The sequence below is a fragment of the Maylandia zebra genome, linkage group LG3, assembly GCF_041146795.1.
Source record: "Maylandia zebra isolate NMK-2024a linkage group LG3, Mzebra_GT3a, whole genome shotgun sequence".
NCBI lineage: Eukaryota > Metazoa > Chordata > Actinopteri > Cichliformes > Cichlidae > Maylandia > Maylandia zebra.
Genome location: NC_135169.1, coordinates 36,425,102 through 36,452,564, shown reverse-complemented (window position 1 = coordinate 36,452,564; position 27,463 = coordinate 36,425,102). Strand labels below are relative to the sequence as shown.

The window sequence follows — 27,463 nt, the reverse complement described above, 5'->3', positions numbered from 1 at the left end:
GCAAGAAATATAAGAAATTGACTGATTAATGTGTTTATCTGCTGCTATAGGACTCCTATATCCTGCAATCCTGTGAAAAAGTGCGCCCCACTTTTAGTAGCAATGACATGAATTTACTGGAAATACTAGTTTTCTGCATGACTTTATCACTGTCTCACTTGCTTGTGGAGGACTTTTGGCCCGTTTGCTTGTGTTCATTTATGTTTGGCATTTGTTCATCCAGAGCTCTCCTCAACAAAGTCGTTCATCATCTTAACGTAGCAGTAGCTGCTGTTCATTAAAAGTGGTCAGCATGTGGAAGTAACAACCTCTTAAGTCTCTCTTTGATGCAATGACATGGCAGCTTTTTTTGTTTTTTTGAAGATATTAATAACTTAAAGTGGTTATCACATTTCATGAAACGGAGCGTTTGAAACGCCTGAGCGGCAGTAGATAAGGATTTGGACATCGACGAACAATTTGAACCCCAAAATAAGAATTTCAGAAGAAGCGATACTCTTAAAGCCAAGATAAGCTGCTCTGTGAAATATAGTCACTCCTCTTTGTGACTTTCTTTGTTTTCTTCCAAACTTGAGACAAATTAGAGTATTCAGAGAAGTGTGGCTGCTTCTCGTTAAAACCTGTACCTTTTTTTCTTCTCTTTTTATCGTATATTTTAATTAGGTGTTGTCTTGACTGAAATTATCCCCGCCACATTTTGCTTGAGGCTTGCAAATCTCTGAGAAGCAGCCATCTGTATCTCCACTGCTAGCACTTTTCAGCTTTGCAGGATAGTGGGGTTTTTTTCTCCTTCCAGCGGCTGAGTTAATTTTCACCAATTGTAGCTCATCCTGTGTTTCAATTACTTTTCCTTTCAGGCTGGAGTTTTCTGTATCAGTATGCAGCGGAGGTTTAGGAGCCAATGTAGCTCACAGAACAAATGCAAAAATGATGAGTTAACACTATGATTCAAAGACTTTAGGATGCCCTGATCTCTTTTTGTCTGGTTCTCTCCCTGGCTTTTCTTGATTTCCTTCCCTCTTGTATTCACTCCTTTACACGCTCACACTTGTATCCACATGCACCATCTGCCTCCCTTTTTCTCTCGTATCTGTCTCTCACTCATGCACGTGTCCACAGGGGAGCGCCAGGAGTGGATGGAAACTCTTCAGACGGCCACGCGCCCCCCCGCCTGTGGCTCCCAGAAGCGCTCCGGCACCCTCCCTCACGTCTCCTCCACAAACAAGCGAGGCTTGCTGGAGCTCCGCGGTTACAAAGGCAGAGTGCTGGTGTCCCTGGCGGGGAGTAAAGTCAGGCTCTGCAAAACAGAACAGGTACTTCCAACACCGTCGGGACTTCCTCTCTACAGAATGACAGCTTCCTGTTTTTTGGGTTTTTTGTTTTTAAAAGGGGAAGATGAGAGCCTATCTGAAGCAGTGGTGGCAGATGTGGAAATGCTCTTGAATGTGTAATGTGCATAAAGTAAATATATTTGCTTGAAATTGCTTTAGGGTACACTGAGATGCATTGGGCTCTCTGGAAAGACTGCTTATAGCCACGTTGACCCAAAGCTCGATCACAGCCACAACGGGCTGAAGAAGAAATGATACAAGACGAAGAATGTAGGGAAGTTAAAGTTGACGTGTTGTGCATGTAGCTGAAAATTGAAAATAGAAGCAGATGCTGAAATGTCTTAAGCCTGTGTTCTTTTAAATGTCCAGCAGAGGTGTTATAACTTTTGTTTTCATGGATGCCTGGAAGTTAAACTTTATAGTTACACCTGGTAAAGCAGCAATGCTGATCGTTTTATTAAAGATGAAAGAATTTAGACAGTTTTTAACTCTAAGTGATGCTGCAGTGTTGTTTGACCTGAAGCATACAGAGTTTAGGACCCAGATTACTCTCAGATTTAAGAGCATCTTAGTCCGACAAATACGACAATAACGATGGCCGCTTGCATGTTCTGCCAAAAAACGTGCTTTGTTGTGTATCTGACGGACAAGCACCAAACCAGTTCCACATCACTGAAGTTGCACCATTTTTACAAACCAATTCTGGTTCATTTGTTTCACTCAACAATCGGCCATGTGCGTATGAAAACAAAGGCACTGCGCATGCGCGTTTTACTCATATTCTATCGCGATATTTCATTTTCCTATCGTTGCCTAACATTATACCGGTATTACCGTGAACGGTATAATATGGCCCAGCCCTATTCAGTGGTGCTCTTTAAATCCAGGTTAAAAACTCGCTCAGTGGGTAACTTTATTTATTGTATTTATTGTTCTCATTGTACTTTTTATATTTCTGCTGCACAACACTTTGGTTGGCCATGTGTTGTTTTTAAAGTGTTACATAAATAAATTGTGTTAAATAATTAGCAGAAGGAAAAATCTAGTGTTTGTATGTTATCTTTAACATCCACATAGTGCCTCAGTGGATGTTAGTGATTGCTTTAAATTTGCAGGTTTATTGAGTGTGGGGACCTTTGAGGCGATAACTAAACACTCATTCAGATATTTTCATTGGCATTCATATGATTAGTATGTTATTGAGTGCATGTGTCGGGGTTTATTTGTTTGTCTAAGTCTAATTAAAATTCTCACATAACAGGCACGCGTGGCAGGTTCACGGCATTTTGGAGGATAAGTACATCTACATATTTTTAGCCATACAGACAGATTGGAGCTAGCATGTGCACTATGATTCTTTCGATTGTTTTCTCTTCAAAGTATGTTCTGCTTATTGTTTTTGCTCATTAATTGTTTTGGATGACATTTTCGCATACAGCGTTTGGAAAACATTTGAAGAGTGAGACAAAGGCGGATTTATAAAGAAGGAAAGAGAGAGAGAGTTGCAGACAGACAAGTGTATCGCCCGCTGAAATTCTTACACTTCTGACCATCTGTCCATATGTCTGCTATTGATGGCTGTCAGCGTTCTGTTAATTTGCGGACGCGAGTCGAAGCCCACACTTGTCTCCGTGCAACTGCAGTTTCATCCGATTGAATGCAAGCTGTCAGGAGCAGACAGGTGTCACAGTGTTATTGTTTCAGTGTTATTAACATGCAAGGATTCTCCCAACTGCAGCACCTCATCCGATCGCATATTTATGCGAGTGTTTAATGCAGAACCGCAAGACGGGGAAGGAGGAGAGCTAAGCAGAGAATAAGAGAAGTTGGCCCTATTCAAAGGTGATACACTGAGATAAGTTTGTTATGGTCCAAACAGTGGCAGGACAAAAATACCTACCACTGTTTGTTCCAGTGGCGATGAGACTTGTACTGTTAGCATATTGTTGACGTGACCCCTTAAACTGTAGCAGTTTTCATCTGTTTACACTCATCATTACTGAATCTCAGATGCTGAGAGAATTAGCACCCAACCTGTTTGTTCTTTAATGAGTGAATACATTAGAAGCAGAGAGAGAGAGATGGCTTGTATGGAAGATTAAAATGTGCTTTTTTAATTAATGTATTTTCTAGAAAACACTTTTTAATGTTTTTACTTTTTGCGCATTTATGTTTTATTTTTAGCCTGTTTTACTCCCAGATAAAAATGCACTAATTGAAGACGTTGTGGTAGACCACTAGAGGGCTCCACTCACACCCAGTGTATAGGAAGTGTGTTCCTGTGTATTGTGGCACGATATGCGCAGTTGATGTTGGAGACGAATAAAGGAGTGAGAACTGAGAACTCTGTGTCGTTGATGCTTACCTCCACATTGGTGACCCCTGACTCGAGCATGCAACGAGCCGCAGATAACGTTATGGATGCATCAGCGGCTGCGGGACCTCCGCCTCCTGTTGCAGCTACGTTCGCTGTGGCGCTGAAACTGCCGGACTTTTGGCTCCATGACCCCCCGTCATGGTTTGTACACGTGGAGGCTCAGTTCGCCCTTCGCAGCATCTCGGCTGATGACACGAAGTATCACCATGTAGTGGCCTTGCTCGACCCGCTGGCCACCCGTCGCGCGATGGCGCTCCTCCGGGACCCACCCGCCCAAGGGAAATATGCCGCCCTCAAAGAGCTGCTTTTTCGGCGCTATGCCCTCTCCGACACTGGACGAGCCGAAAAGCACCTCAACCTGTCAGGCTTGGGTGGCGGTACTGCGCTCGAGCTCATGGAGAACATGCTATCGTTGATCGGGCCGGATGACGGTGGTTTCCTCTTCGCCCACCTCTTCCTCCGCCAACTACCGGCTGCCGTGAGAGCTGTCCTCGCAAACTCCCCACTTCTGCCTGCGAAGGATTATCGCTCCCTGGCTGAAGAAGCGGATTGCATTTTCCTGGCTAGCCGCACTTTCGACGTTCACGCCCTGGCTACGGACTCGCCGGCGGCACCTTCCACGCCTCCTTGCTGATGGCAGGGATTGCTACACGCCGGCACCGTGTACAGAGCATCTGTTTCTACCATCAGCGTTTTGACGACAGAGCGCGTTGCTGTCTGCAATGCCATTGCTCGAAAATCCACCGGCACACACAGGCACCCCTCGAACCTTTCCGTGTCCCGGGTAGGCGTTTCGATCACGTTCATGTGGACCTGGTTGGTCCCTTGCTGCAGTCACAGGGTTTCACGCACCTTTTGACTGTGGTGGACCGCACGACCAGGTGGCTGGAGGCGGTACCCCTGGCGTCCACGACAGCGGTGACGGTGGCCAGGGCATTTTTGTCAACGTGGGTTTCACGTTTCGGGCCTCCTACTGACATTACCTCAGACAGGGGCCCCCAGTTTGTTTCTGAACTTCGGTCTGCTATGGCTGACGGCCTGGGAGTCAAGGTCCACCGCACCACAGCATACCACCCGCAAGCTAATGGGATGTGCGAAAGGTTTCACCGGTCACTTAAGGCCGCGCTCCGGGCTTCCTTAACAAGTGGCGAATGGGTCGACCGTCTTCCGTTGGTTTTGCTGGGATTGCGTAGCGCGGTTAAAGAAGACCTCGGGGTTTCCCCGGCTGAACTGGTCCTCGGCCAGCCTCTCCAGGTCCCCGGGGAATTCTTACCTGAGAGCCCTCCCCCATGTTTCGATACCTCTTTGTTGCCTTTTCGCCCCCCAAGGTCCTGTGCACCACTGCCTGCTTGACACTTTTGTTCCGAGTTCGTTGGACTCTGCTCGTTTCGTTTTCGTCAGGCACAATGCCCATAGGACTCCGCTGCGTCCGCCATACAGGGTTCTTAAACCAGGCAACAAACATTTCATTTTGGACTTTGGCGGTCGGCAGGAGGTTGTCTCTGTTGGCAGACTTAAGCCTGCACATGTTATGCAGGAGGATCAGGTGGTCCCGGCCCAGGCCCCTCGCCGCGGCCGCCCACCTGCCACCGGGCTGATGGATTCTGTTTTTCCCCCCAGGAGCGACCCAAAATCAACGGAGTCCGAGTCGTCTGCAGCTTTTTCTGACCGCCAGTGCCAGCCTCGCTCCCGGGCTGGGTTGCCCTCTGTCAATTCCCCACCCCCCCAGTTCAGCCGTTCCGGCCGTTTGCTTAAGCCCCGGGTCCTGGACTAGTTCTGCTGGGTGTTGGGGGGGGCATGTGTGGTGGACCAGTAGAGGGCTCCACTCACACTCAGTGTATAGGAAGTGTGTTCTTGTGTATTGTGGCGCGATATGCGCAGTTGATGTTGGAGACGAATAAAGAAGGAGTGAGAACTGAGAGCTCTGTGTCGTTGATGCTTACCTCCACAACGTGACTAAAGCAGTCATAAAAGTACTTGTCTAAATACACCCAGAGGTTTCAGGCTGTACTTTTGTGATGTTTTGATGGAGTAACTATTTACAGTCAGAATACTCAAAATACAAAACTACAGCTAAAACTACAATTCAGATTCACCCTGAGGTGCCGGCTGGATCCCAGCGCACATATACAATGCTGAAGTAGTCTTTTAAAATGCTGCGGCTTTACCTCCAGCTTTCTGCATTACTTCATAATTGCCGAGTGATCAATTGAATTTTTTACAATCTGGTGCATTCTTGCTTTTTGCTGTTTTTAAATCACTACTCGATGCAAAGGGTGTAGTTGTTGGCAGTGTTGAAATCCTCTGGAGGGTTGATGAATGGATATAGTAGCAGCATTTCTGGTGAACATTTGAAATCTTCAAATGAGAACTACTGATTCAGTATTACATTTGAGAGACGGATTTTAAAAAGGAATGGTCAGTCAAGATATCTTTATTTTTGGTCCCTTTGAGTGGAGCTCTGAAAACTCCATAGTATCTTTTATTAAGCAAACCTGCCTGGTACATTCTGGTGTCTTGCAAACTTTTTGATCCCAGTTTGTAACACAGACTTTCCTTTAAAAAAATTTGTAGACTCCAATCTCAAGCAGAGATACAGTATCTGCTTGAGGAATTATTTAAGCCTTATACATACTGATGGACATTATGGACAATGCCAGACATCCTCTGCACACGGCCATTAACAACCAGAAGAGTCTGTTCAGTGACAGGTTGCTTCTCCCAAAGACAAGAACTAACAGACTTAAAAACTCCTTTGTCCCACACGCCATCAGACTGTTTAACTCCTCCCTGGAGGGGAGAGGGAGGGGAAACAGGAGGACAAAGGAGGGGGGAACAACTAAGCTGTAGTGCCTCTTCACCTCACTGTGCAATACCTTTTGTGCAATACTTTTGTAAATAGTCAACAGTGCAATAGACTCAATACTTGAAATGTGCAATTCACTTGTATTTTTATTTTTATTCCTATTTATTCTATTTATCCCCTTCGTATATTTTATTTATATTGTCTCTGTATTTATATATATGTGTGTGTGTGTGTGTGTGTGTGTGTTTGTGTGTATATATATATATATATATATATATATATATATATATATATATATATATATATAAGGGACCAATATGTATATTATTTACACTTTAATAAGAAAGATTGACATTTCGCGGTGGAACAAAGCAGAATCAAAAATACTTACTTTAGAATCCCCAGACGCTTTGCATGAAGAGTTGGGCACCTATAAAGGAGAATATTTAAAGATTAAAAAAAATACACATAACATTGACTGCCATAAAACCACTGAATAAATATCAGAATGTGACAATGTTGCACAACAATCTAAACCTTGTAAGTCATGTATATCTATACAATTCAAGTAAATAGGTACAGCATACATGTTCTGGAGAAAAAACAAACAAACAAACAAGCAAAAAAAACAACAATATATAAGAATCCAGTGGGGTAAAAAATCTCTTCTGAAGAATATAGTTCATTTTGGGTGAAAAACAAAACATTCCTCTAAAATATATATACTGACATCAGCAATCAACATCATGATTGTAATTATTTCCCTACTAGTCCATCTACTGCTCTGTGCATGTGTCAAGCACTACGACTGTATCTATGCATATAAATTCACCATATATATCCTGCAAAAATGTCTTGTTATGGTCAAAAAAAGGCAAACAAACAAAGGCATTCAATCAGAGATGAGAAATTAATCGGGAATATCAATTATATGGTAAATGGCCTGTATTTGTATAGCGCTAGTCCCTAAGGACCCCAAAGCGCTTTACACATTCAGTCATCAACCCATTCACACACTGGTGATGGCAGCTAAAAAAACACAATCCTTATTAAGCAATGTCTAACCAGTAGTACTGGTCTGAATGACAACAAACATAGCTAGTGTTTGGGAAAATCTGTTATAAAACAGTTATTTTTTCAATAGTTATGCTTAGCATGTGACATAATATCACGTGACACAGACACTGCGTAAAAAACCACAACAACTAATACTTACTTTAGGAGGATGAGGGAGGGCAGCATCAGGTTGAGACTTTGACATCTGTAAGAGAAAAACTGATGTATTAGAAACAAGTCATTTAAAAATACATTAATGTGGCAGACTGTTCCCTGTTCCGATGCAGTGTACAAGTACAATCAGGGCTGTCACAACAATGGGGCGGTGCCAAGTCGTCGCAACCCTAGGTACAATGTACAAGTACATATAACTACATATGTGAATAAAGCAAGAATCTGTTTAGGTTAGGCACACTGCTGACTGATGCTTGTTAGGTTTATATGATTGCAAACTGCACAAAAACAACAAAGCAACAAAATTAATGGTAATGACAAAAAATTAATTAGATTTTACTTACGTCAGGAAGATCTGCATTCATTTTCATGGGCTAAAATAAATAGGCACAAACATTACTGCTAAACAACCCCAAAAAAACTCCAAAAGGCCTCAAAATGATTAAAAAGGCAAGGAAATGTGGAACATTGTAATTAGTGATTATTAATGAAGGATAACTGTGCTTTGTTTCTAACCTTGGTAATTAAATGCTGTGTAGCCTGAAGGAGAGGTGGGATTTCTGTGAAAGTGAAATTAAATGTGAATAGGTTTTGATAGTTATTGTATATGACAAGTGTAAACACACACATAAAACATGCAATAGTACAGTACTTACTTTCAAGTATTTCATTTTTCAGCCTATCGTTCTCTCTTTTTAGATTCGAGTTCTCTTCTCTCAACTGATTAATGACACGCTGTAGATGTTCAAGTTTCTTTTCATTCCATAACTTTAGATCGTTTTGTTGGTCTGTTGGGTATGCCTAAGAAATGAAACAAAAAACTCTCTCTTTAAAAGCCACCTTCTGTATGAAGGAATGATCTCAAAATGTTGGGGGGGGGGGTTACACATACATATATATATATACACAAAACAGGTATATATATATATATTAGTATATATGTCTGTGTGTGTACGCGGCGAACACTCACCTTTTTCTTAGCTGCCGGTTCGTCTGTGACCTCTGTGGCCTCAAGGAGTTTCATAGAAGGTTTACTTTTTCTCTTAAGCACCTCTGGCTTGGGTAGTTGTTCTTCGATTTCCTTAAGCTTTGTTTGCAAAGTTTTTTCCCATTCTGAGGAGGCAGAATAATAATAAAAAAGGCTAAAGTACATCATAATATAATTAAGTTACATATTTTGATTAACAAATAAGCGACAATAAAGTAATATTATACTGGAGAAAAGGCACCTGCTAGCTTAATGATGGAGGCTTCATAGACCGGCCACCCGCCTTTTGGCTCCTTGGCGCCTTGTCGCCACTCCACCAAATAAATGTCCTTTTCCTCCAAACCGTTTAAGTATTCCTCCTCATCAAAATCCCGAATGTGTTCAGTCGGCAGAATTGAGAACTTTCCATCTTCCGACCACTTAATTAACGCGAACATTATCCGCTTGTGTCTTCCCGTCTTCCCGTCTGTATATCGGCCTTTCGCGCCTCAAACGTCGGTTATATTTCAAAAAAAAAAGGGGGGGAGGGGGGGGGAAGAAACAACAGCTAATAATTTTTTTTATTACTATTATTAATATTTTTTGCGCGTTCATTGCACATGTTTGGGAATATTTCAATATTTACTTTTTATTTTATCTTTATTTATAAAAAGCACAATGGCAACGCGCATGCGCATACTCTGCTCCGCTCATTAACCTTTACACTTTCACACAACCTACAGATCTAGAACGAAGACGCTGCATTTTTTGAATAATCTCTGGCGAGCATAGATTTCATAGAAAAAACATATTATATTGTTTTAAGTACCTTTTTTTCGATTAATCCTGTGACGTACAAAGACGGACGTTTTTGGGACTTTACGTTTAAGTTTTTAAAGTTTTTGTTAAGGTCTCCATTGCGTGTGCAGACGCTCGCGGAAGAAGACGCTGAAATTTTGCGAACTCCCTGGAAAACTGCTCGGTAAGCATATATTTCACTACATTTATTTTATATGTTGCAGTTTCTGTTTTACAATCCTCGATGTTTTCTTCAATGTGATTTTAATGTCATCAACAGGTCACGTGTGAGTCAAAATGAGCGAGCCTCCTGAAAGGATTCCGTATAAACGTTATCTAACTGATCCTGAAGAGGAAATTCCTTCAAGAACCAAACGGAGATGGGCACAAAAAGAAAGGTGTGTTGGTAATGTAATATCCCTCACTCTTTAACATTAACGAATGCCATAGGGCCGCACAATCAATAAATCTAGTGGCAATCACTAAGGATGCCACAATTATGTAATCGTTCAAAGTGGCAAATAATTGTCCACTGCATGCTTAAGATGTTTGTTTGTTTTTTATCAAGAATAAACAAAGCCAATGTGTAATAGACATTTGAGGCTTAATACTCCAGAATAGCATTGAAGGATTTTCAATTAGTGTTTTCAGCTTATGTTCTTGTAAAAATAGGACATGCAGTTGCTTAAAACAATGGTATAAACATCATTCTAAGTAAATTTTATCAAATGTAATTAATAGCCACAATGAAAATTGTAAGGAAAAAATGATCTTTATAAATTACCATACCATAAGGTACTCTGGCTCCCAAATGAATGATCTGGAGTTGGAGTTGGCTCTTTTAAACAGGGAATGTAGCTAGGCTATGTCTAATCTGCTTATTACTGATCAATAAACATCTTTATAAGTGATCACATCTTTATCGTGTTAATAGCAGTTCACTTAGAGTTCAAATATAGCAATAAGCAATTTCTATTTTCTTTATTGTATATTTTCTTTTTCAGAATTAAGGTTGCAGAAGAAGAACTTCAGAATGTTATCAAGGAATGTCAAAAGGTATGCCTTATGATATGATTGGTGGTTCAATTTGCATTTTTGTAAATTCATAAATGAACAGTTCAACCAAAAATGTAAATTCTCTAATCAATTGCTCACTCTTAAGTTGCTCACTCTTATAAACCTGTATGAATTTCTTTTGAACAAAATAATGTTGATAACCAAACAGTTGCTGGTCCCCATTGACATAGTATGGACATAGTATGAAATAACAACACTATGGAAGTCAGTAGGGACAAGAAACTGGTTACCAACATTCTTGAAAATATCTTCTTTTGTGTTCAACAGAACAAAGAAATAGGTTTAGAACAACTTGAGGGTGATGATTACCAAAATAACATTTTATTCCTTTTATCTTATCATCCATTTTATCTTATCCCTTAGCATTTAATTACCTCAGTTATAACAAATAATAAATGCTTGATTCATATTAATATTAATAATAATCTTATTGGTCTCTTTTTAAGGTTAGTGTTGGAATACAAACATTTTGGGTTAACTGTAATGAAAACACTTTTAATGCATAAACCTAAATTAAATTTATTCTGAGTATTGGACTATAGATTTCTCGAAATAAGTACACAATAGTTAGTTGAATTTTCAAGTCAAGAAATGAAATCAAAAAGATCATTACATTTCTAGACATTATTTTTTAAAGAATATTCATGAATTAGTGCATTGAACAAGAAAAAATAAAACAAGTAATCATTGTTCTAATTATGATTTTTACGGTAATTTCTACTTTCTACTGCAATCATATATTCTTACAGAATTTATCATGAAAGAAAGCACTAAGCATTCATTTTGACAGCCTAAGCACACTTAGATTTTGGCAAGACTGAATGGACATGTCAAATAGTGCACAATTAGTGAATGAGACCAATTTCAAATTTCTGCTGTAATGTTAAAAAAAGAGATGCATAAATACAGAGAAGACGGTTACAGGGCAGATCTCACCGATATAGACATGAATGCGTCTATGAGTCCACTAGGTTAATGCTCTTACACTGAAGATTTGCTTACAGGACCCATAATCATAATTCTCTCTCTCGCTTCTCTTTTCAAGGAAATCCCAGACACCCTTCCAGAAGACAGAACTCTGCTGATGACTAATGATGAAGAGTGCACTGCAGGTCCTGTTCAGATAGAGGTCCCAGTGGATTCAGGTCAAACTAAAGAGCAAAATCAACTACTACTTCTGGCACTTAAGCTCAAACACAGTTTGACCAATGACTGTCTTGAAGATATCATGAAAATCCTTAATGTTGTTGGTGGCAGTGATGCAGCATGCAGGACAAAATATTCATTTTACAAAGCTTTTGATGATACAAAAGACATCATGAAAATCTGTTATGTGTGTGAACAGTGCAGTAATATAATGTCAGCTGAACTGGACCAAGTTCATTGTGTTCAATGCAACAGCACCTATGACAAAGCAAGTAGGTTTACCAATAACTTTTTCATATACCTCTCCTTGGAAGATCAACTCAAAAATCTCTTGAGAATGCCAGGAATTACAGATGAATTAATAGGAAGGCAAACAGAAACATCTACTTCTCTCAGTGACATTTGTGATGGTTTTTTGTATCAGAAAGCTTTAAGTGGTTCAGAAACGGCCCTTCAAACCCTCAGCTTAACATTTAGCTGTGATGGTGTGCCAGTTTTTAAAAAGTCCCCTTGTAGTATTTGGCCCCTTTTTTGCACCATTAATGAATTGCCATTGAAAACAAGACAGGATAATGTACTCCTTTGTGCACTATGGTTCGGGGATGAGAAGCCTCACATGAGAAGTTTCTTAAAACCTTTCATTGATGAGTGTGTGGGCCTACAGGACAGTGGTTTCACATGGGAAGATGACAAAGGCGTTTCTGTCAATACAAAAGTAATCCCTCTAATTCTAATGAGTGACTCAGTTGCCAGACCTGTGATCCAAAATTTTAAACAGTTTAATGGTGAATATGGATGCTCCTACTGCCTTCATGAAGGAAAGGTAGTTGGAAAAGGCAGAGGATTCACTCGTGTATATCCTTTTCAGAAGGACATTCAGCTCCGCAATCAGGAACAAACTAATGAATTTGTAGAAGCTGCGCTACAGTCTGGTAAAGCTGTTATGGGTGTTAAAGGGCCAAGTATGTTGTGTAGACTTCCCAGTTTTGATATTATCGAAGGGTCTGTCCCAGACTATATGCATTCAGTACTTCTGGGTGTTGCAAGAACTGTAACAGGGCTGTGGTTAAACAGTGAAAACCATGAAAAGCACTGGTATATAGGTAGGTCTACAAAACTGTTAGATGAAATGCTTTTAAAGATTAAACCGCCATGTAATGTACCTCGTGTGCCAAGGTCTGTCACATTGAGGAAATTTTGGAAAGCCCATGAGTGGTATATGTGGCTCTTTTATTATAGCTTACCTGTACTGAAAGGTGTATTGCCAGAACCACTACTGAATCACTGGTCTAAACTAGTCAAGGGAGTATCCCTTCTGTTGGGCGAAAATATAACTAGAGAGCAGATTACTGAGTCTGAGGCACTTCTAACAGATTTTGTGAAAGACATGGAGGTATTCTATGGGGAAGCTAATCTGTCTTATAATGTCCATCTTTGCCTCCATTTACCAAGGAGTGTAGTTAACTGGGGGCCTTTGTGGGCTCATTCCGCCTTTGTGTTTGAGTCTTACAATGCTAAACTACTAGACATGATCAAAAGCACTCAAGGGGTTGCGCTACAGATTGTAAAAATGTTCTGGCTACAGAAGGCCTTACCATTTTATGGCCAGACTTTACTGAAAGATGCCTCAAATGAATGCAAGGAGATATTTGAATCTCTAACAAGACCTAAACAGTTAAAAGATGTAACTCGCACACATGGTATCACTGCACTTAATCATCCTAAAGTGCGATTAATTAGGAGGGATGACTATATGGCACTGAGTCGTTATGGGGTACAAAGGAGCAGAGTAAAGTACTTTCAACGAATCATTACAAATGGCGAGGTGTTTCACTCAGAAGATTACAGTCGTGTAGTCAAACGTAATTCATTCACTGTTATGTTGAATGATGATGATCAAAATTTCTTTAACATTAAACGATTTGTAATATGTCAAAATGAAAGTGGAGAGACGTGTTATGCCATTGGAAGATTCTATGAACGAGCAAAGCATAGTCTCTGTGCCTCAAATCCAAGTTATTTTGAACCAGTATCAAAACGTCTTGGGCATCTGACAGGTATTCTTGCTGCAGAGATCAAATGCAAATGTCTGATCATTCACACTGAAAAACTAAAAGTCAATTACATTTTTAGACGCATTAATCAGTGTGAATTCCTTAAATAAGGTTAAACACGAGAAAACATGATTTTCTGCCATGTGGTATTTTTCTGAAGTGATTTTAAACCAGTTCATAAAAAAAACATACATAATTAAACATTAAATGGCAAAACGTCAGATATACATTACATTAAATTAACATGGCCTACTTACCAGCACTGGAGGGGGAAAACACAAAATAACAAAGCAAAATGGGGGTAGGCAGAGGACAGAGGACACACTTCTTTTTATAGGTTTTGGGCTTTTGTTGTGTAACTAGAAGGGAATCTCAGTTTCTGAACACTTCATCAGCAAACTATTGTTTTGATGCTCATCTATGAGTCATATGAGCTCATCAATGATCCACAGGACATCTGAAAATACCCTGCCATCAGTGGCACACAGCCAGTCATGAGCATAATAACTGTTGTAACATAGTGATTGTTCGCTTAATTTCAAGTGCTGTTTAATTTTGCTCAACAAAATGAACATTGTGCTTATGATTTTTGTATAATCTGTAAAAAAAAAAAAAGAAAAAAGAAAAATGACCAAAGACTTAATGGTCAAACTCAACTTTTTAACTCTGAGGGAGATGGAGAATGAGCCTATTTTCAAAAAAAGTGGACTGTTTCTTAGTACTATAAGTACTATATTGTATATATTGTCAAAAACTAAAGTGTACATAGCAGTTGTATTTTGTGTACTGTATCAATGACTATTAATTTCAAAGTCAAGTGAATGCTAATATTGTCTAATGTGAAATACTGTAAGCAAATGAATAAATAACCTAATTCTTGCTAGACCTTTGACTGTGTTTTGTTTGAATCCAACTGTGTTTGCAGATGTGATTAGATGCAGATGTTGTTACTTTTATTATTATTATGGCACTAAATACATTTTAACCTCCTAAGACCCGAACTCTTCCACGACATGCATTTTTAATTTCTCTTTGATATTTGGGCATATTGGGACCCGATGAATGTAAAAACAAAGAATTACCAGATTTTCTTTTAACTTATTTTTGTTTTTAAGAAAAATAAGAGCCACAAATGAGGATATTTGTTTAAAATTTTGATAGAACAGTAGCAGTATAATGTCCTCGGATATGGATATCAGGCCCTTGTAGAGCAAAATTGAGTATTTTGGTCTAAATAACCCAAAATGTGACGTCCACATATGTGGACGCCAGGTCCAAAGAGGTTAAATAAGGGATACTTTGAAATATATTCTACTGAAAGGTTGGAAATGTATTTTCTTGAACGCAAATATCTTTTGAAATGTATTTTGGTTTGAAAGAAATATATTTTAAATTTCAAAAATATATTTTTTTGGAGCAATCACAAATACAAAATATATTTACCATATATTTGAAATATATTTTGGCCAGGAAAAATGTATTTTTTTACCGTATGGGTATCTATCTATCTATCTATCTATCTATCTATCTATCTATCTATCTATCTATCTATCTATCTATCTATCTATCTATCTACTTACATATTATTAAAAGTGTTCTTAGCTTAGCTTGTCGTGAGTGGAAGGGAGTGTAATTTAGCCTTACAAAGATGAGAAAATGTACTTACTAACAGCAGATGGCATAAAAGATGGTCATGGCTTCTGGGTGTGAAAGGTGAAACGCATATCAATGTGACTTAAACCTTTAGAGATAACAGAGATAACTCTTTGTTGTCACTGCACAGTCATACCTCGAACAATAGTACAACGAAATTGGAAACTGTCCTGCGTCAGCACAACACAAACAAGACAACACAACACAAACAAGACAACACAACACAGTAGTAAAAAACACACCTACCTACCCACACACATATACGTAGAAAATAACAAAACACTGAACGTGAGGAGCAGTGAGCTGCTGCGTCTATGCGCACCGCCATCTTAACCCATGTGATGCTAACCATGTAATGCTAACTTGTCCACCACACACACACACATATATAAATTATGCATATCTGTGTATAACAGTTAAATGTGCTGGCAGGCTTACTTTAAAATTTTGGATAGGGATGACAGTACAGTCTGGATTTGGTGCTAATGCTAAGCTAATTTAGCTGTATGTGACACACTGAGAAATTAGCATGAAACTCTGTAAGAAAAACATGTGATCTTACTTTGAAGGTTTTTTTTTTAATGTTTAAACTGACATTAGCAGCTAACACTAGTGATAACCTACAAACTTGGCTAGTAAGTTACAACTTTACAGCATCCTAGCGTTAAATTGAATGCTAATTTTGGCTAGTGAAAGCTTACATGACACTCAAAGCAGCTACACCATAAACTATGAACCACTTAGCTTTACTGTAGTAGTGTATATATTCACTTTTCTTTGCAAGCTCCTTTGTATATATTCAAATTATTACAATTACAATTATTACAAGTACTCATGAGGCTTCTTGGTGGTATTAATACTTTACATGCACATTAGTATGCTTGTTATAGGAACAAAATAATTAAACGCCCCTGATGTAGCTGACTTGGTGTTAATGTACAGCTTTGTTTTGTTGTTGTGGACCTTCCATCTCCATTTTAGTCATAAAATAAAGAAGAGATAAGTTTGCTCTTAAAGTTTCCCTTGAGTCTCTCATATTTGATGTCAGTCCAATTAAACCCTGATAGTCCCTGTTCATGTACAGCTTCCCTGTTCTCTGCCTGCTCCTGTCCCGACAGCGAGATATAACATCTGAGATGGAAAGATACCTCACAGCCGTGATACTATTTCTTAAAGTGCCTGACACGTATTTGTGTGCATATTTGATAATGCTACATGCATTCGACTCATTTCCATCCCTCCTCGGCTCTCATTCCGTTTCGCTCGCTCTTGTAGTTTTGTTGTTTGCCTTTCATTATTTTCTTCATTAGCCTGAACAAACATCTTTGTTAGAATTCTCTTTTGGGTATCACTCCTTGTCAGCACATTTCCACTTCCTTGATCTGAGACAGCGGGAGAATCGGAGGGAAAGAGAGAATCGGGGAGTGAACAAATTAATTGTATTATTTTAGCTTACAAGCTAAATCCTCGGCATAAATGCAGGAGCAGCTGCGGTGCATTTTGCAGGGAGGAAAGCAGGCGGCAAATGAAAGACAAGAGACTTAAGAGTCAGAAACTGAGAGATGGAAGTAGGAAGATGAAGTGAACAGGGTGGAAAGACCAGTTCGGTGCAGGGCTTGCATGAGTGAGAATCGAGCGTTGGTGGTTTTGTAAGAAAAGGAGAGAGTGATGGAGAGCAAGAGCACAGGGAGGGAGGTAGACCATAGCCCTGTTCAAGTTCAGTGGAGTGGAGTATTTAATCTAACATGATGAACGAGCTATTGGAAACATCATCCTCCCAGCTCCTCCTTCAACACCCCTACCCCATTTCTCATGGACCGTAAGCCCCGTGATGGAGCTGTGGTTAAGGTCACTTAAACACCAAGGTAAAGAAAGTCAGACAGTGCGCAAAGTGTGTCTCTCACACACACACGGTTACTCTGAGAACCATCTCTCTGCCATGCCCTGCATAGGCAAATTGGCACAAGCAGAGTGACTTGTTTCGTGTCTTATCGTGTCGTACATCACAAGTGTTGCCCACTTTGTTTTCACTCTGGTAGCTGAGGGATTGATTGATGGTTGAATGATCATATTTCTCGCTGTCATCTTGTGTATAATTTAGAATTCCTCCCAGTTCCAAGTTAAATCTTAGCTGAAATGAAAACTTTCAACATGCAGTAGAGCCTTTCCTGGTGGAAGGAGGGGGGGGGGGGGAGAGTACACAATGAGATTGCGACTGAAATTTTAATTAATCTTTGCTTTAATTAAATTCTCTGCTCTTCACAAGATCTTCTCTGTGAGACTTAACATCATCCAGAGACTTCGAGGCCGTTTTGTAGCACTGATGCTGCGACTGAATTTGAGATCAAGGCTCTTCGTTTTTTGTCTTCATACCTGATTTAGCTGAAAGATAACAAATTCAAATCTTTTGCTGTGTAACAAGAGCAGTTTACACCTGCCTTTCTTTCTCTTTTCATACTTGGAAGCCGTGATTACAACACTTGCATATTAAGTTGATTGCAATGGAAAATGTTTGACTAATTACAAATTAAATACTGTTCCTTTTAGCTACTAAATACTATCCTGTGTTCAGTGGTACTTTCCTGTCTTAGCTGCCTGCTGAAATGTAGCAGTGAGAGCACCAAAGGCCGCTTAGTTGCAGAAAAACTAAAACATTCAAGATGCTAAAAATGGTCAGAAGGTAATTGCACTGTGGGGTAATGAATCTCTCTGGGTTCATCAGTACAGACCACTTTTTTGACAGTACTTATTTGATTGGTTATTAACACAATAAGACTAAAACAAGCTTTGGTGAGCTGGTTACTGGTTATGTATTCAAAGACACAACAAACAGAACAAATGTAATCATCAGACTAGCGAGGGGGCAAAAAATATTCAAGGCTCTCCCTGAAAAAGACGTCGTGTATACGCGACCATATGTTAGTCTGATGGTGCCTTTCTAGATGTTACCATGTTACTTGCACAGATTTCTCTTTTCATATTACGTACTGTGGATGATGAGAGATAACCAGTCTGCACATCATCATTCTGAAACTGGAGAGAGAGTTTTGCAGATTGTTGAACCTCTGCCTATCTTTACTTCTGAGAAACTCTGCCTGTCTAAGGTGCTCTTTTTATACCCAGTCACGTTAGGCCTCTTTTTTACTAGCACCTGCTCGACTCGACTTGACTTTATTCAGTTTCAGGCGTTTTAATGTGGGTGGGATTGTTATAGCAAGGCGACCTCAAGTATCATGACTTCATTTGTATGATACATACAATGGAGGGCATTGAGGCGATTGTATACCAGCTGGTTGATCTGTCACTAAAACGTCTGCACCTCGTCGTGTACCTATTGACTTAGCTTGGAACTCTTGCCAAGTAGGTACTATAAAAGGTACTTGGTACTTGGTACTGGGGACTACCACCTAATGGAAATCCCTAAGAACAGAGTCCAGCTGAGGCCAGGGGCCTGGGGTGGCCAACTCCAGGCCTCGAGAGCCGGTGTCCTGCAAGTTTTGGATAACACCCTTGGTCAACACACCTGAGTCAAATGATTACTTCATTACCAGGCCTCTGGAGAACTTCAAAAAATGTTGAGGAGATAATTTAGTCATTGAAATCTGTGATGGATCAAGGACACATCTAAAACCTGCAGGACACATGCTTTCGATGGATGGAGTTGGACACCCCTGGAGTAAGGCGCTAGTGGAAAAGAAGCATTACTGACCTCTTGCCAATCTGAATATAAAAGCGTTTCGCTGCCAAAGGTTTGTGTCTCTGTTCGCAGTTGTTGTCTATCACATATAGACAGCCTTGAAGCCTGCGCTGCCATCACACTATTTTCAGTAACATCGTGAGTCGAGAAAATGGACCAGACAGCATGTGAAGCTAAAACTGAATGTGACCACAAGTTGCGACTAGACAAAAGCTCACGGTGGGGTTGCACTTTCAATAATTTTAACTTTATTGTAATCAAACACCATCATGCAGTAAGTTTACACCTGCTGCAGTGCCCAGCAAACACGTTGCTGTTCCTAGTCATTGCTGCACGCACACTCAGGACTCATCTGATCTCAGCTGCACACAAATAAAGATTCATGACTGTCTTGTGTGTTTGTGACACTGTCGTGTGTTGTCAGGTCTGTGGGCAGACGCTGTCAGCTGTAGTCAAATGAAGGTTGCACCGAGAAGATTACTTGCGATGCTTCTTGTAGCTGTCTGAAAGTGGTATTAATTGTGTGTTTGCATGCTAGCATTTGTTAATTAGAACAAAGAGCAGCTGAGGCTGATGGGGGAAATAAACCAAATGAATCTGACCTTCTACTGGAGCTAGAATAAAAGTTTCAGAATAATCAAAGTCCCCCTGATTGAGGTCTGTGCATGCTAAGGTCCGGGTGGACTGACGCTCATTGGAGTCATGTGCTATTAGTTACAGAAACCTATGATCTTTATGTTTTTTCCAGACAATCTCACGATGGAAGAGCTGTGAGAGTCTTAAAAGTCTTTACAGCTACCTGCAGGATCCCCAGTCAAGCTCTGTGAAAATGTTTTAACCAAATGACCAAAAATGTGTCTTTTATTGGTTGTTGGTTGAAACGCGCCCTCAACCGACTTTGAGGAATACAGAAATTGAAGACATCAAACTCTTGTCTTCATGCGTTCATGTGACTTCCGTGTTCTCCACCCTGTCGCCGCCCTTCGCTGCCTCGCCGCCCGATGTTTAAAATAATCAAATAGTCTTTTGTCTCCATGTGTGCTCTTTTAAACTCGCCTACCTCTGTGTGAGACGGTGTTACCCTGCATGCTTTTAGAGCAGCTTTAAGTGGTTGAGTGGTCATGGAATTGGAGATAGACGTGGAGCCCTGCCTCTATTTGTCTGGGTTTCTTTCAGAGCGGCTCTGTGCTGAGAAGCGACTGACTTGGAAAGCTCTGAGAGAAATAATTGGAATATTCCAAACGGCCTTTGTGCAGAATTCACGAGGTTAAGCGTGAGCGAGACTTTGTCCTTCACGCCTTGTAACAGTTCTCGAGATTTTGTTGATATGAGCTGATTTTTTTTTTTTTACTTTTTTAGAATAAAAAATTAGTTTCACCTCCCTGAGATGCTTTGCATATGGACCACAAGTAGTAAGTCATACACATGCGTGAGAACATTCGCCTTAGGGCCTTTTCCCCTCTCTCTCCTCCTATAAGCGCCATTAATGCCTCCTACCCCTCAGCAGTTGTAAAAAGGGTTATTTTTTTTTACCTCTAATGCCTTTGCTTCTTCTCTCCATCCCTCCATACTTGGTGAATTAATTGGAGAGGGCAGGAGGCTGCAGCACATATTGGGTAGGTAACGAGTGGTGAGGGCTGGACGGCCACTAACACCCAACTCTCTAATTGGCTGCCCGAGTGAGATGAGGGTCATTAGATATAGGTGACTGCTTTGCCCTCTCGGCACATGCATTCAGACAGGCGTGAACACTCATGCCTGCATGCACGCGTACACATGCAGACATCCTTCTGCTGTCATTTCTTTTTCTTCCATGTAAATCGTTTGTCCTTCTGCGGGGCTTTTCGTGTGTTTTCTTTTATAACGCCACATCGAGCTCCTCTGCTGATCTGAACGGACGGCAACTGCGAGCTTTGAAGGAGACTGCATTTCTACTCCATGACCCCCACGCTCTCATTACAGCGTCATGCGTCTTCAAACCTCTGAACGCGCTGAACTTAAAAGAGCAACAACTGTACACGGCTGTAATTGATAGGAGAGAGAGGCAAGTTTTTGCTGCCCTCGAGGCCCTCGCGTCAAAAGTTTCAGCTCAATTAGGACCTGGCCATACAAGCCTCACTCTCACATTATCTCTCTCTTTCTCTCCGTCGCTTATGTCATCCTCTTGTGAAATCAAAGGGTCTTAATTACTCATAAAGCTTCATGGGATCTCCGCATGACGCTGCCTCGTTGTCCTCTCCTGGTATCGTTGCGTGGAACTGTGGGACGGGAGAATAATTGGTCGCGCTTTTCACTACAGTCCTCTAAATTTGTTTGAAGTAGTCTAATTGGGGCTAACGATGGCCAAATGAAGATTTTGACAACATTAGCCTCAATTGATCCAGCCCACACAATAGCAAAAAGATCAGGCTGGAAATGCTGCAGCATGAAAAAATATTTAAGTAAACTTCCATCTTGGATTGCAATCTGTAAAATCTGGCTGCTCTGAGAAGGTGGTTGCTAATTATTTAGCAAGAGATATGGCAGCGCTCTTCTCCTTCACACACACAAACACGCGCACACACACGTGCGCGCGTCTTCTCACCGCTAGGTCGTGCGTTTCCAAAAAAAGCGCCTAATCAGCGTCGATGGCGTAGATTCATTTCCTCCTTTGTTTGGGCGTAATTAGTGCAAATTGTTTTCGCTGCTGAAGAACAGTTAGCGCAGAAAACACACATGATTTATAGCTGGCACAGCGTGGCAGCGTTTAGTGCTCCTCACTTAAGCAGTATTTGTAATTCGCTGTTGGAGTATTTGTGAAGATGGTGTTTTATTCTGGCTTTTTACACACAAACACACGCACTTTCTCTGTCAACTGCTCAGCTGACCCCTCGCCTGTCTCACCCACTCTCAGTGAGGATTATCATGACCTCCCTTCACATGCACGTTCTCACCGGTCTCTCCCTTCCTCTGTGTTCTCGCGCTCTTTGTCACCCTCATCTTTTTGAGTCACGTCTTTTTGGCTTTGTCTCAGTGCATCAGGGATGCTTTCGAGTGTGTATTATTCTTTACTGTAAAGTTGGAACCCCTCGGATTTCGGCTCTGTTTTGATATTTTGCTTATATGTGTGGGAGTGGGTGCGCTTCTTCCGTCTCCCCGTCTGTTTTTCCGTCTCTTTCTGGCTCGGAGCTCTAGGCTATAGAAAATGGTCTAAACTGCTGTGAGTGTTGAGGGTGAAGTGGGAGAAGGGAGGGGCATGTAGAGTTACAGTGGAACTTGTGAAAACTGTGCCTTTGCACATAACCCCTATTTTCTGAAATGTGCCTCAGAAAACATTGAAGCTGAAAGCTCGGGTTGGTTTGGATTCCCGAGATGAAACTTTTGGCTTTAACAGAGCTTTGCTGTTATGCGCAGGTATACTCTCCCTATCTCTTTCTGGTTTCTATTGCTTTCTATGTGTCTCACACACATACACACTTATCCCGGTGTATCTCTGCAACACACAAACACGCACACCACATACAGAGGCAGTTTGTGCGTCACTGGTGAGGAGAGGAAGAAAGTCAATGACAGTTCAGCAGGTCCCTCTCACGAGTCTAACATTATATCCACTTCCTGTGTGTGTTTATGTATATACTATATAATATACAGCTGTGACTGTGCTTCTTCCTCAGTGTTGACATTCAAGCCTCATTTGAGTAACAGGTTGCGACTTTAATGAGCTGACCTGTTGATCCCACCTTATTAAGCAGGGTCTGTAATTTGACCAGAAGGGGCTTGAAGTGCTGCCCAGTGGTTGAAGCCAAATATTTGCAGGGCCCCTTAGGGAACATTGTTTTTAATATTTTCTGCATTCATTTTCAACTTGAAGCATATGTCTGTGCTTTAAAAGTGGGGGAAATAAAGATGTACAGGAAAGTAACACTCTTTTAGTGAGGAAAAAAAAACTTTCGCAGTTTGCTTCAGTACAATTCAGAATGCCATGTTAGGCCAACACTTCACAATCAATTTTGATGCTTATTTATTTACTAAGAAGATAAAAGGGGCCTTTAAGAGGCAAATAAGCACAACATTAATAGAGTCCGACCGGTTTGGCAGCAGGCCGATATTAGCTACTTTCCAGTCTTTCAATACCTGCATTTATAATGGTCATCCATCCATCCATCCATCCATCCATCCTTCCATCCATCCATCTATTCATGCATCTATTCTCTTCCAGCTATCCAGTTGAGAGTCATGGAGAGTCATGGAGGGCTAAGAGACAAGGGCCAAGACACAGGCTACACCCTGAACTGGCTGTTGCAGGGATAACAGATATAAATGGACAACAATTCATGGTCACATTCATACATATGGCTAATTTATAATCACTAGATAATCTAACCAAATGTAAGTCTTTGGACTGTGGGAGGAAGCTGAAGTACCTGGAGAGACTCCACAGACATGGGTTGAACATGTAAAACCCACACAGAAAAGCCCCAGACTTCTTTCTCTTTGTAGGAGAACGCTGAGATTATTAGCTTGTTTGATGAGCTAGAATAAAAATTAAAAAAGCAATTCAAAGTACAGTGAATTTTAATTCATTAAAATACTTATTTGCATCCTTATTAAGACTAAGCTGAGAAGATTCAAGGTATTTAATTGTGTACTTTCCAAACATGATGTTAGTGTAAATGTCATGTAATATTAGCTTAGCTTAGCTAGCCTCTCTGTTAAAAATTTAAAAGAAAGACTTATGTTTTGTGTATTCTGAGTTACGAAACGTTTGGTCATGCTTGTTTGTTTTGTTGCAAAGATGCAGGTGAAAAGAATAATGAAAAAAAAAATGTAGAAATAACGAGTGTTTGTGTCCAGTTGTTTCTCTTTGGTTCTAGCCTTAATGCTAGGCTAACGATCTTGTGGCTTTAGCTCCATATTTAACAGTGAGGTAAACACTCAATCCTGTAATGTAAGAAGAGGATAAACGGTTCCTTTTTATATTTTTTGCTGAGAAAATGTGAACAATCTGTTAAATGGTTATCATTTTTTTTTCTATCTTTGTGTTTGTGATTTTCAGGATTACAAAGCGGGGCTGGCTGTCGCTGAAGTGGAACTGACCGCTGCCAACATCAGAGACGTGGACCGCAGGGGCTTTGAAATCAACACGCCCTTCAAAAACTTCTGGTATGTCTACTCTTCATTTGTGTTTGTGCACGGCTGCCTCACCAGCATGTGTACGGCATGTAGCTTGGCATGTTTCTGCACGCTTTTTCCACCAACAAAGAGCTATTCATGCTCGGCTGCACGTGATATTTGATTTGTCTTTTTATGTGTGTGAGAGAAGAGTGCACTCTATCCGTTTGATCTTTCAGCTCTTACCTTAACACATACTCTGCTTCTTATTTCTTTTTCATCTTCTCAAAGACGAATGTTGGAAATGATGGCGCCCCTCGCCTTCGATACAGACTCTCTTTTAGCCAGGTTGACATTGTACACCTCCACATTTGTTTAAATCTTACCATAGGAGGCTGTGGGAAGTCAAGACATGATTTCCAGTTCTCTTACAAACAAATCCTGCAGGATCATCTTCTAATTCTAGCCACACAGTTTAGGAAATGTCCTTACAATAAGTCTCTTGTTACACTTTACTCTAATCTCAGAAGTCATATCTCACAAACCATCCATTACGGCTACAGTAAAGGGTGAGGACAGGGGTTTTAGTTAAGCTGCTCTCATATATTGAGGGTATTAACAGTCACACAGTATGATAAGAGTTTAGGGAACTTTCAGTCAAATAATATTCACATAGTGGCCTCTTTCTTTCTTGTAACAGAGGTGGAGAATTTATTCACCAGTATCTTGTATTTTTTGGGAGTGAATATTAATGAGATGTAGCTGTTTGGAAGAAGTTGATTTCTTTCTGTTTTTGTTCTTTTTGTACGTGCTACCTGCCTAACACCTCACTTCATTTCCTCCCTTCATTTTTATGAAATGTGCAAAAAGAAAACTATCCCTCGCTCCTTATCTGTGAAAAACAAGAGTTCAATTAAGCTGATACAGTCAAATGTGCTGATGAAGGGAGCTGGATGAGAAGTGTTACTTTGTTAGTGAAAATGATTTAAAACACTGTTTTAGCAGAGCCTCTGAAAAAGTGGAGTCAAACTACACAATAACAGCCACACATTAACTGCATCTCTGCTATATTGCAGTGATTGAAGATGCCTCTTTTGTCAGGTCTCAGCAAGTTCATGGCTAAATCCTTGACTTATTAGATGCATTTGCAGTCTTGGCTTAAGTACCAAGTCAATGACAAAAATTGTGAAAACACAACCATGCTTCATCTTCATATAACGGTGTAGATGCCACAGGCAAGAAAACTGCTGAAAATTGAGGGGTGGAAACCCCCCCCCCCCCACATATATCAGCAGTGGTGCATAAAGAAAACAACTGCAGTTCATCAACCTCAAAGACAGGTATTTGATTTAGTGCGCACAATTCAGCGTGTGCAAGTTTCAGCTGTTCACCTAATTATATCATCATGATGTTAATTAGCTACTCTAAGCTCATTGTGTTCAGCAGTTTTGTTTCAATATATATGTTTTTTGTATTAAGTGTTGTGGAGTTTCACAGATATATTTTCTAGTACAGGGCATGCACATGTACACTGTGTGCACACACAAGGAGGCAATAAATATACTTATAAGGTGCTTATGTGCAAATATAACCAAGTAACTGTGATATGCGAGTGATCTGGCTCTACAGTTACTCTCTTGTCCCTGTAGGTTCTGGTTAGACCAGGCTTCTGCTGCAGTCACTTTCAGTTGCTGCTTGTTTGTGAGTCTCTGCATTCAGTTTTGTATTTAATAACTGATGAGCTGCCCTTTTGGGTTGAGATCAGATGACTGACTTGGCCATTGAAAAATATCCAATTGCCTCGTGAGACTCCTGCAATATGCTTTGGTTCATTATCCAGGCACTTTTGTAGCATTTGTCTGAATCTGAGCGGGCAGTAAAGCCCTGTACACTGCACAGTTCATCCTGCTGCTTCTACCAGGTGTCACATGGTCATTAAACACTAGAGATGTGTAGATGTTTTCTGGCAGTCTCTAATCCGTCCTCCTTATTCTTAAGTGTAACCAGTAATTGTAGACACTTGATGATGATATTTCTACCTCCTCGAGAGTGTTTTTGACTTGATTAGATGTTGTGAAGGAGTTTTCCAGACTGAGAAAACAATCCTGTAATCATCTAGTTTAGTTGTCATGGTCAGCTGGTCGGTGCATTTATTCTTGAGAAGATTGTTGCAGACTGTTAACTTTGGCCGCTGCTAACGTTTTTGCTGTTTTCCTGGTAGATTTATGTAGTATTTTCTGTGTAATGATGGTCTCCCTCACCTGCACTAACATCTCTTGGTACGTCATATTGAGAGTTCTAGTACCAAATGCAAGTTCTATACTTAATTTTTGATAAAACAGTCCTCACCTGGCCATCATACTGTTGCTGGTTAGGCTCTCCAAATGTATAAAAATGGCTGTAACAATACCTGGTTAAACCCCTTGAATTAAAGTTGCATTTTAATCACTTAAATGACTGTTTGATTTAATATGAGCTTTAAAGCTCAAATCTGAATGAGAAAGAAAACTTTTAACTTGTGGTTTTACACTCGTTGCTAATGTCCCAAACTTCTGAATAGATAATATTTGATATTACTGCCAATTAAATACAGTAATAGAGAGTTTAGTCAAAGCATCACTGCCTCTACAGAAACATATAGCCGTGTATCATCTGCATAACCACAGTAGCAAATATTATGCTGTCTGATTAACAAGCGGCCACATGTATAGTGAGAACATTAACGGGCTCAGATAGCTGCCCTGTGGAACTCCATAGGAAGTGTCACGAGTGGCTGATAGCTGACCTCCAAAGATGAAGTATTTCCTGTCGGTGACCGTTAATCTAAATCATTCAAAAACACAATTATAAAAAGTAAAATACGGACAACAATCTTATCATAAGTTAGCCTAACTATGAAGGTTATTATAGTTAACTAAAACCAAACTAAAAGCTAAACCTAGATGTGGTGAAACTAAAATAAAAATGAGACCATCTGCTGTAGTCACATAAAACAGGGCCATCATCCAGGAACCTGTGGACATTACTGTAATAGCGAAGGCGTTGTCCACTGGTATAATCATAGACTTTGTTCTTTGAGAGGTAAAAATAATAATAAAAATGATAACACGATTTGCCTGTTACACATGGTATAAGAGAAGCAATGCTTCTTCCTACTAATAATACTAAACATTAGTCGTTACTTTTTTGGCTCTCTTCAGATAAATGTGCACGATTCTGAAAACAGTTGAGAGATT

General features: G+C 40.3%; 1 protein-coding gene and 2 long non-coding RNA genes across 4 annotated transcripts in view; 2 read left to right on the top strand and 1 right to left on the bottom strand.

Moving 5' to 3' along the window:
* arap2 (ArfGAP with RhoGAP domain, ankyrin repeat and PH domain 2) overlaps positions 1–27,463 on the top strand; it is a 175,820-nt gene that overhangs the window by 43,809 nt on the left and 104,548 nt on the right. For both annotated transcript variants that reach the window (XM_024806350.2, XM_076881779.1), the window contains exons 8-9: positions 1,120–1,313; positions 24,172–24,278. In XM_024806350.2, coding sequence (XP_024662118.2) covers positions 1,120–1,313; positions 24,172–24,278 — 301 coding nt within the window. The remainder of the gene's footprint in view (positions 1–1,119; positions 1,314–24,171; positions 24,279–27,463) is intronic.
* On the bottom strand, positions 7,729–9,037 carry LOC143417081 (uncharacterized). The gene is made up of 5 exons (XR_013097306.1): positions 8,715–9,037; positions 8,401–8,545; positions 8,261–8,304; positions 8,089–8,118; positions 7,729–7,775 (listed from the first exon to the last, which is right to left on the bottom strand). It is a non-coding gene; the product is annotated as an uncharacterized LOC143417081 (long non-coding RNA).
* Positions 9,374–14,605, top strand: LOC143416514 (uncharacterized). Its single transcript, XR_013096899.1, has 3 exons — positions 9,374–9,907; positions 10,514–10,565; positions 11,632–14,605. It is a non-coding gene; the product is annotated as an uncharacterized LOC143416514 (long non-coding RNA).